Source organism: Juglans regia, chromosome 10, assembly GCF_001411555.2.
Source record: "Juglans regia cultivar Chandler chromosome 10, Walnut 2.0, whole genome shotgun sequence".
Taxonomy (NCBI): Eukaryota; Viridiplantae; Streptophyta; class Magnoliopsida; order Fagales; family Juglandaceae; genus Juglans; species Juglans regia.
Genome location: NC_049910.1, coordinates 3,535,214 through 3,546,544, shown reverse-complemented (window position 1 = coordinate 3,546,544; position 11,331 = coordinate 3,535,214). Strand labels below are relative to the sequence as shown.

General features: G+C 38.4%; 1 protein-coding gene across 1 annotated transcript; it reads right to left on the bottom strand.

Annotated features, from left to right (window-relative positions):
- Window positions 1–731: 731 nt before the first annotated feature.
- Window positions 732–9,786, bottom strand: LOC109021451 (delta(7)-sterol-C5(6)-desaturase-like). Its single transcript, XM_035694708.1, has 3 exons — window positions 9,406–9,786; window positions 2,684–2,989; window positions 732–1,399 (listed from the first exon to the last, which is right to left on the bottom strand). Exons 1-3 carry the CDS (start codon window positions 9,632–9,634, stop codon window positions 1,104–1,106), a joined length of 831 nt encoding a protein of 276 aa, XP_035550601.1. The 5' UTR covers window positions 9,635–9,786; the 3' UTR covers window positions 732–1,103.
- Window positions 9,787–11,331: the final 1,545 nt, after the last annotated feature.

Sequence of the window (11,331 nt, the reverse complement as noted above, 5' to 3'; positions counted from 1 at the left end):
ATATAAAATGAGATAAAATAATTTATTTTTGTGTAACAAAACCAATCTTAAAATAATAAAATTTAACATGAAAATTCAATAGAAATCTTTATTTCCTTGATCTGTTCTGTTTTCTGAAGGGTGAATATTGAACAATACTTTTAAAAAGAAAAATGATTTAATATACAATATTTTTCATAATACTTTATACAATTATATTTTAAATAAAATTTTTTTTATAAAATATCTTATAAAAGTAACATTATTTTATAAAAATGCCCTCATCTTACAATATCGCGATGAAATATATTGTAAAAATGTATGTTTAATTATTCGATAGGTTGGAATTTTATTTTTCCTAAATGTTTAGACTGCACCTCTTTCCAGGCTTTGTTACCCATAAATTTATTCCAGTTTAGTAAATGCCTAGAGCGTCGTTTGGATAGTGAGTTAAAATTTAAAATTGAATAAAATATTAATTTTTAATATTATTACTATTTTAAAATTTAAAAAAGTTAAATTTTTATTATATTTTATATAAAAATTTAAAAAAATTATAATGATGAAAGAAACATTTTTACTATCTAAACGGAGTCTAGATGTTGCTGTTGTTCGTTCCACCGGCCATAAAAGAGCTTGCTGTTGTTATACTTCTAAGGGAAAAAAAAGTACCATCTTCATTCCTACAAACTACCTAATAATTAACTATCTATATAAACTTGAGAGATCTAATGAAGCACATACAACAGGAAGATAGGAAATTTAGATTGAATATACACTTTAAATGCTGACTATTCCATTGCTACACCTCCATGTTTGGGTGTAGAGGTAGAGAAGCATGTAATCCATTCAATATATGCCCCACAAATTTTACCATAAGACTTCATTCAATTGAATACATTGGTTTGCCAGAATTGGAGGTAACCGAGAGAGCAAGAAAAATTCCATATGACACCTTAAAATCCCTTATCACTACTAATTTTGGACATTCTGCAGTCGCGGACATAAAAGAAACGAACAACCAACAGGGTTCACATTGCAAAGACAGCATACGAGAAAACAATCCAACTGGCATCTTAGAGTTTGAAAAACTGAAGGAGCAATCGGGTTTGAAGGAAGGAGCATTACATAACTTTCTTCGGTTCATCATCCAGGGGGTCACGAAGAGTGCCAAAGAGCCAATCCATCCAGATGGTATAATGGCCGTAGTTGTGACGGTACGTAGTGTGATGAATGGTGTGGTAGCCAGCACCCATCACAGGCCATAAGTTGGCATGGATGCAATCATGAATGTTTGCTGTCCATATAGCCTCAAAGAAGAGGAGCAATATGTGTGTCAAAAAATGGGTCGGCACAAGAAATAGTGCCATGACATGTGGTACAGCCTGCAATATTCCGTCAAGCGGGTGGAAGGCCAAACCTAGCATAGCATATGTAGTTTTGATAAGTAAACCAATAGACAGTTATTCAAATTACATATACATCCATGCTATAGATGCAAACAATAGCTCAGTTGCTTTTTGTCACACATCTAGGGAGAAGCACGAAGGAGGAAGGAGTCAAAGGGGATTCGGGAGTGCAGAGAGGACACGCAGATAGTGTGAAAAAGGAAACTAGTTTACATCTCCAAAGACGCAGATAGTGTGAAAAAGGAAATCACGTTTCAAGCATTGTCCCCCAAGAAAACTAGAGAGGAATTCATTCTTCAACAAGATTGATCTTATTCGTATATTGGGATTTACAATAGCCTGAAAGAAATGAACTCCCATCATGGCCACATGCGTGTATATACTTTTCCACTGCCTGTTTTTTATTGGCATTAGGAGCACAAAAGAAAAGCACATACTATAGTCACACTCCAATTCGAAGTAGGTTCTAAATAGGAGGTCAGTTTTATAGATCAAATGAACATCTAATCTAAGATTCTTATAAAGAGCTAACGATCCTTTATTTCTTTTCCTTTTTGTTGGGGTGTTAGTATCATAAAAAGGATGGAGTCTGTACAACTGGTATCCCAGAAACATCAATAACAATCGAATCTAACCAAGAATGAGTAATGGTGAATACATATGAAAGTGACCCAACTGCTTAAAAAGATTTTAAAAAATTTATTCTAACAGTATGATTTCTGCTTGATTACTGAAAGACCGAACTGAAAAAGGACCGCTATGGTCAACTACAGAGTTCTTTGTCCACCTTCACTAACTTGGTTTCACTTTCTTTCACAAAATCCTTCTTAATGGACCACAAGAGTTTCAAACAAAGTTAATTCCGGACTCCAATGGTGCTACTATGTACGCCTCAAAATTTATACAGCATAAGAATCTTTTTTTTTATAGGTAAAAGTAAGCGGCATAAGAAATTTTAGTTATCAAACATCAAACAGATGAAACACGAAAGAAGCCACATCAACTTCTGGGGAACTGTAATATGTATTTTCTTCTTTTCACAGGGAATGATATATGCAAGATTCCTAAGCCCTTTATAAGAATCCTTGATTGGATTTTGACAGTTAGCAGTATCAGTGGCACCTTGTTCTGATCTATAAGCTGTTCTTGGTGTTTGACATTCCGTACATTATTTTCCTTCAACAAATATTAAAATCTGAAACGGCAAAAGATTACACATACAAGCATCCAAAATCCAAAAGGCTTCGAGTTGAGATAAAACAGTGGAAGTTGAATTCAGGAGATTGATAACTTACCTGCAAATGGAGAAAGGGTATTCTGTTTGTTGTAGATGTGATGGGTAGCATGAAGATATTTATAAAGAGGTTTTATGTCGTGCAACTCTCTATGCATCCAGTAAATTCCGAATTCTGCTATTACAAGATAAATCACCAAATACACCAGGTAGGCAAGCCAACCCACATCGCTTATCCCTGAAAAGCATTTTGTCCAGCCATTTTCAACCATGTACTCAGAAACAGCTGGAAGAGCAGAGTACCATGGCATGGCTTTCATGGTAACATATATTTGCAAGAGCATGGATTTGTAAGAAGGAATGGCATCTGCAGCAAGAGTATTCAACATATCCAACAAAAATGTTAACATGGGCCCAGACTGAATACCTTCTCTTGTTCACATATCAATGCAAAATAGAGGACAATTCCAAGCTGGAAGTTTCATGAATTACCCATCCAATCAGTTTTACAAACTAATGTTTTTAGATTCGTGGATTTTCACTAATCCCAACTCAATGTATGAACAGCTATCTAGACTTCCTAAATCTTGGAAAGAGATATCTTGAAGTTATGCTTTCCGCCGAATTAATTGGAGATAAAAGCTTGCTGATGATTTTTATTCCCTTGAAAATCCGTTCTTCTTGGAGAGAGAAAAACCTCTCCGTACATTTTTGTTCTCATACACTTTTTGTACATGAAACTGTATTTCAATGGTGTTTGTGATTGCTTGAACATCTGAGTTGCGTTTGGGTTGGGAAGGAAAATGGCTCTTGTGAAAACTGTTGTCATTGAGCTAAAAACCTTTGAGGTAGCTAGGGAGGGCCAATGGTTGATTCTCACAGAAAGAGGATGGAAGTTTGTGAGAAACATGAGAATGAAGTTAGCCACTGCACGGTGGTTCAGCAAAGCCCTAGAACATGGTAGGAGGAAAGGGTTTTACGCTAGTCATCGGGAAGGGGACATGGGATTCACTGTGCAGAGGTGTTCAATTATTCAAGGTACGTTCATGGCGTTGGAAGAGCATCGAGGGGGCGGGCATCGTAACTGTATTCTTGTTCCTGAAGACAGAGAAGGGAGGGGATGGTGGAAACTGGCGGAGATGTTAAGGGAGGCTGCTCATACAGGTGGGCAAGCACTACCAGCGACAACGGCAGCAATGCTTTAGAAATCTTCGCAGTCGTATAAGGAGGCGCTTCAACAACCAAGGGATTTGGACCTGTCTACTCAACCTGATAGGCTATATGGCAGGGGTGTATCGTTGCAAAGGCATGGAGTAGCCGCGGTTTCTAGAAGGGTTCAGAGAGTATAAGGGGATGACAGAGGAGAGGTCGGGCCAAGTAAGGAAATGTTTCTAAGGGAGTTGAAGGTGATGAAGGGGCAATTGAACGAGAAGCAAACTAATATGAACTGGATGATACGGTGTGTTGAAGGAGAAATAGAGAAGGGGCTGGGTTTAAGTTTGAATGGAGGGCCAGTGCTGAGTAACTCACATGGACTGGGCGAAGTGAATGGGCCGAATGTGGGTATCAAAGGGAAAGGCCCCATGGGCCAAGAGGTTGGGCTCCAACCATTAGGTAAGAAACCCACCTGGAGGAGATGACTTTTAGCTGAAGCAGGCCCATTGAGGGAGGGGGCTCAGTCCTTACAGCCGGCGAAGGGTCAGGGGGCTCCGACAATTGCTGTAGCAACATCGACAGGGGCCAGGCAGCTCCCAATATGCCTGGTCTCAGACGAAATCTCTGGAGTTCTTGCATCTAGAGCTTCGACTGGGTTTGAAGGGTCAGATTCAACATAGATCAGGCCGGTGAAGGTGGTAGCACCATCGACGGGGCCAGCTTGCCGGATATGGCACACACAGAGAAGTTTTCAAGAAGTGATGGGTCGGCAAGTTGTCTCGAGGCTCCTGCGATCAGCACCCTCGAGCCGATGGCTCCATCCAAGGCTTAGCAAGTCCCGATTGTCTCTGAGAAAGCCTCGGGAGGGCTAGTGGTGAGGCCCTATGCGCAGGATTTTGAGGAAGAGGAATTGATGGAAAGATCACTAGCAAAGACAGTCCCAGTGGCTTTTGTGGGAAAGGAGATAAGGCTAGGGGATGAGGGTACTAGCCTGTTGAAACACTTGTTGAGTTTTGAGGGTAGCAGACAGTCTTGGGAGGTGTCTGCAAATTTTCATACAGAATCTGTAAAAGAGGTGGTAGATTCGGATCTACAATTGGAGGTATTTGCAGTAGACAGTGATGAGGAGGACAAGGGTAGTATCATGTGATGGCTATGAAGAACAATTAATGGCTCTTTTAGTAGCTTTAGAAGTTGGTCAATCCACGGTCATGAAGTCAGCAGTTCGAAAGGAGAGAGAGTTGAGACGACTGCATTGCTCTATTAACTATGACAATAAGGAGGGAACTTCGGGGAGAGATAGAGCCAAAGGGAGGGAGTTTACTGTTGATAATGAAGCCTAAAATACTATCTTGGAATGTAAGAGGGATCAATGACGTGAATAAACGTCTTTGCATTAGATCTCTTCTTCGTAGCTGGAAAATTGACATCGTTTGCTTGCAAGAGACCAAGTTGAGATGTATTGATAGACACATTATTCGTAGTTTGTGGGGGTGTTCATTTGTGGGATGGAGCTACTTAGCTTCGTCAGGGGCTTCAGGAGGTATGTTGGTGATGTGGGATAAGAGAGTGGTGGAGATGGTAGAGGATTGTACCAAGTCTTTTTCAATGGTTGTAATTTTTAGGAATATTAAAGATGGGTGGAGGTGGGCTTTTTCGGGGGTGTATGGGCCTAATGTGGATAGTGATAGAAGCTTTCTGTGGGAGGAGTTGGTGGGTCTATATTCTTTATGAGATTTACCCTGGATTTTTTGTGGGGATTTCAATATTGTTAGGTACCCTAGTGAGAGGGTAGGGGCATCTACGGCGACAAGAGCAATGGAAAACTTCTCAGAGCTGATTTTTTATCTAAATCTTGTGGATCTTCCTTTGGTTGGGGGGGACTATACTTGGTCCAACAGTAGAGGGTGGTCAAGGTTGGATAGATTTTTAGTCTCTTCTTCGTGGGAGTCGCATTTTCCAAACATATGCCAGAAAAGGTTGCCACGGGTATGTTCCGATCATTTCCCAATTTTGCTTGATTGTGGAGGAATTCATGGGGGTAGGCGTCCTTTCAAATTTGAGAATATGTGGTTGGAAGTTGAAGGCTTTGTGGAGAAGGTAAGGGCATGGTGGAAAGCTTATTCTTTTGAGGGTACCCCTAGCTTCATAGTGGCGGGTAAACTTAAAGCTCTAAAGGCCGACTTAAAGAAGTGGAATGAGGAAGTCTTTAGACACACGGAAGTGCAGAAAAATATTCTCTGGGATGAGTTGCAAGCATTGGAGGAAGGGAATGTTAATGAAGATTCTTCGTTAAGGAAGAATGTGGTGGTGACAGAAATTGAGAAAGTATTGTTGATGGAAGAAATATCTTGGAGGCAAAAATCAAGGGCGCTTTAGTTGAAGGAGGGGGATAAATGCACTAAATTCTTTCACAAGGTGGCCAATTCTCATAGATGCAACAATGCTATTGAAGTACTTCACTTAGGTTCAAATGTGTTACATTCCCCCGAAGAGATCCAAGATCATATAGTGCAGTATTATGAGGATCTCTTAGCTGAAAAAATAGAGTGGCGTCCTAAACTTGACGGCTTAAGTTTTGACCAACTGGATCCGGATGCTGCAAGTTGGATGGAGAGACCGTTTGATGAAGAGGAGATGCATCAAGTGGTGAGAGGTATGTGCAAAGATAAAGCCCCGGGTCCGGATGGTTTTTCTATGGCTTTCTTTCAAGAGTGTTGGGATATAGTGAATGAGGAAGTGATGCAGATTTTCCATACTTTTCATTCTAATCTTAGCTTTGAAAAGTCATTAAACGCTACTTTCATTGCACTCATCCCAAAGATAGCCGATGCCCATGACTTGAAAGACTTCCGGCCTATTAGCTTGGTAGGTGAGATCTATAAAATCATTTCAAAGGTACTAGCTAATCGTATGAGTTTGGTGATGGACTCACTCATTTCCAAACCTCAAAATGCTTTCGTTCGGGGTCGGAAAATTTTGGACTCAGTTTTGATAGCAAATTAGTGTTTGGACAACCGGTTAAGAAAAGGCCTTCCAGGGGTCCTTTGCAAACTAGACATGGAAAAGGCTTATGATCATGTGTGTTGGGACTTTCTTTTCTATATGCTTAGAAGATGTGGCTTTGGAGATAGGTGGTGTGAAGGGGTTAAACATTGTGTTTCGACCGCTCAGTTCTCGATATTAGTCAACGGAAAATCTTGCGGATTTTTTCAAACTTCGAGGGGTTTGCGTCAAAGGGATCCGCCATCTCCTTTCCTTTTTGTTATAGTGATGGAGGCTTTTAGTCGAACGGTGGAGGTTGTGGTTAGGGGGGATTTCTTACAGGTTTTTCAATGGAAAACAATAGCAATGGTGTCAGCTCCATCTCCCACTTACTTTTTGCAGATGATAACGCTTATCTTTTGTGATGCTGTTAGTGAACAGATTCAAGCTCTAAGGGCGGTTTTGTTGTGCTTTGAAGCGGTTTCGGGACTCAAGGTGAACTTGGAGAAGTCGGAGTTGGTACCGGTGGGGGATGTGAGTAATATTGCTTCTCTAGCAGAGTTGTTGGGGGTTGTAAAATTGTCTCTCTTCCTATGAAATATCTTAGACTTCCTTTGGGGGCGTCATTCAAAGCAAATAACATTTGGGATGGGGTGGTAGAGAAGATTGAGAAAAGATTATTGGGGTGGAAGCGACTATATCTATCAAAAGAGGGGGAGATTAACTCAGTACCCTCTCCAATCTCCCCACTTACTATCTTTCTTTATTCTCATAACCGGTGTGTGTGGCAAACCAAATTGAAAAGTTGTTTAGAGCATTCTTGTGGGGTGGCATGGGGGGGGAACTAAATTTCACCTTGTAAGTTGGCCAAGGGTGAGCTGTCTGATTGCAAATGGTGGGCTAGGGGTGAGAAATTTGAGTACTTTTAATAAGGCACTCCTAGGAAAGTTGTGGAGGTACCAAATAGAAGAGAACTTGTTGTGGAGAGCGGCTATTGATCACAAGTATGGTAGTGTGTGGGGGAGATGGTGCTTTAAGCAAAGTAGGGGGTCTTATGGAGTAAGTTTATGGAAGTTTATTAGAAAGGGGTGGAACACTTTTGAAAAACATATTAAGTTTGAGGTGGGTGATAGAGTAAGAACCCTCTTTTGGTTCAATGCTTGGAGTGGGGAGAGCCCTCTTTACACTGCTTTTCCAATTGTTTCTAATTTAGCAGAAAATCATCAAGCTGCAGTTTCAGATTTGTTGTGTCGTGCAAATGGGATGGTAACTTGGAATGTCATTTTTACTAGAAATGCTCAAAATTGGGAACTTGAAGAAATGGCAGATTTTTATAGATACCTGTATTTAGCAAAGTTAGGAGGTAATGGAGGTGATCGTATGTTGTGGATACACATGGGGAGTTTACTATCAAATCTTTTTATAAGACTTTGACAGTTTAACAGTCCACATTCTTTCCGTGGAAGAGTATTTGGAAGGTTTTAGTGCCTTCTAAAGTTGTATTTTTTACTTAGACAGCTGCACTTGGAAAGATATTGACGGTTGATAATCTAAGGAAGCAGGTATGGTGGTCACGGAATGGCGTTACATGTGTAAAAGGAATGGAGAATCGATAAATCACTTGCTTATACACTCTGAGGTGGCTGGGGAGTTATGGGCTGGTATTCTTAATAGAGCTTGGCTGAGTTGGGTAATGTCTAAGAGTGTGGTGGAACTACTAGCGTGCTGGAACAGAAGGCACAATAGCACTCAACTGGCAGCAGTGTGGCGAATGATACCTTTGTGCTTAATGTGGTGTTTATGGTCTGAAAGGAATGATAGGTGTTTCAACAACAAGGAGCGGGCAGTGGGGGAAATATGGAATTTATTTGTACTCTCTCTTTTACAGTGGTTTTCTGCTATTGTACTGAAGGGTGGGAATGTTCATGAGTTTCTATCTTATTTTCAGCTCATTAGAATGTAATTAGGTGTCTCACTTTGTATACTTCCTGTGTACTTGGGCATTGTCTAATCTCATTCTCTTCAATAAAGATTCTTACTTATCAAAACAAAACAAAAAAATCTTGCTGATAAGAAAGCTGAACCCAAAAGCACTAGAATAATCCTTGCATATCTTACCCCTGCAAATATACGAGTCTAATTGCTCCCTGATGAAGGTCTCATCAGTGGAACTGTTCCATTAACATAACCACCATTTAACAAGAGAACCAAACAGAAGTTAAAAGAAAAATCTATTTCTTTTTATTTTAGCTGTACTACAATTAACAGGAAAACGAAATTCATTTCCTGTGAAGGAATCAAAAGGAGATTTAAGAAAAATGGAGAATTTCAACCAAACAAGACCTGATTGATGCCAACGAAAATGGACGGACAGAGGTAGTCAATTTTATTTCACCCATCAATTGACTGGAAATTTTATACCTGGACAGATCGAAACTGACCACCAATTCCGTATATCAACAGATGGGGGCCAAAAATAACAATAATCGCAGAGAAAAACATTCACAACCTTATATACACTCATTGCTAAGAAAATAAAAAAGATTAAGAATTAATAACTAAGACCAACCCCCTTTCAATCCAAACAAACAACCGATACTAAAAAACTACCAAAATAAGTAAAAAAAAAAAAAGAGTCAATACCTGTAGGAACATAAACGTTGCGCTTCCAGTAATATATATAGAAGCACCAGAGGAAGCCAGAGAGGAAGTAAACAAGAACGCCGCCAATGTAGTTGCGCAGCCATGTCTGTAGGAAGTGGGGAAGTGGGTCCCAAACCCTGCTCGGCAAGAGGCTCCCCAGCACGATGCGGTTGTAAAAGGTGGTCTCATCCACGAACAGTTGCAGATATGTACTACCATGGTCTTCCATGCTCGTTCGAAGGTCCGGGGATGTCAAGTCGGATTGCCCAATGGCTCGCCGGAGAATGTGACCGGCGATTCAGAACTGAGAGACGGAGAGAGAACAGGCGTCAGCTGGAATCAAACTAAAATATTCACCGAACAAAGAGCTCAGATTACATAATTATAAAGAAAAAATCAACGCAACTTCCGATTATCAACACCATCCACACGTCACTAATTTTTTAAATTTTAAATTTTTATTATTTTATTATTTTATTAAATATTAAATATATAAATAATAAATAAATTAAATTATTTAAAAAATAAATAAACTCAAAAAAAAATTTTAAAATATTAAAAAATATAATAGATAAAAATTAAAAAAATTGTGTAGCATGCTCAATTATAAATACAGATACCATAGTATTAGAGCGTTTGGTTTCAGGGATTTGATAGCCCGCACATACGGCGCACCATCGAGCATTTATGCAAGCATATCATTTACATATATTTATATTTACATTCACTGCTCTATTTTACATTATTTTTACTAATATTAAAAGTCATTTTTCAGTATGCAGGTTTGATATCGAGTTGACTTGAATTGACTATAAGATATCGAGACTTATTTGTTTATTTTTATTTAACTTCAGTTTTTACTATTTAATTAACATTAAACTGTAAGAAAAAGATGTTAAAAAATAATAATTTTTGAGCAGATAACCAACGACGAGAGTATTAAAGCCCGTTTAGAGAGATGACATCTCATCTAATTTAATTTTAATTAATAATCTCATTCCTATTCACAAATCATCTCAATTTATCTCATCTCATTTCATTATCCAAACGAATTCTTAAATTAAGAATCTAGAATCGGAGCACATAACAAATATTGTTGGGTAAATTGAGTAGAGAGTATAATGATGGCACTCACATTACTGAATTGGTTGGCATTCCATTCATTCAGGGTCTTTGACATTATTATAGTCTTATAATATGATGCTACAGGCTGGTGGATTTAGTTATAGCTTCTTCTTTTTATTCGAGTTTTATTAATTGCATCACTTGTTGCAAGTCCCACAATCTAGCTAGGTTTGTAATTTTTTATTTCTTTATTTGCTTCTTGAAAAGATTAATTTTATAAATTTTATTAGAGTGATGATACGTATAATCTCTAAATATATAAGTTTTGTGTAAATCGTTTGTAAAAAAAATGTGCTTTGTCATTAAAAAAAAAAAATTATAAAAACACATCTTGTGGTGAGACCCACCTTTTTATAAAGGACTTGCGCCAAATTTGTATACTTAAAACTTATAACTAGTATTACTCATTTTATTAATGTACCCTTACTTGTGCCAGACAACTACTGCGATAATCTTATTCATGTATAGTCTCATTTGTTTCGGAAAGTGTTTTTATTTCTACTGTGTTTCCTCGAATTGTTTCTCTTCGCTTTCCTCCATTTATTCTATTGTTGAGGCTTTTTTTAAAAATTTCTTAGTAATAATGGGTGACAGTACTCTGTCTAAATAGTAGATACAAGTAATAAAATATAATAAATGATATTTACAGTCGTGTAGTGCACAAGCGCCATGTTATCATTTTGAAAAAAAAAAAGAGTAAATATGAGACTTACATAAAAATAAAAATAATAATAATAGTAGATTCCACATTTTTTCAAAATGATTACACGACGCTTGCGCACTCCACAACTGTATATAATA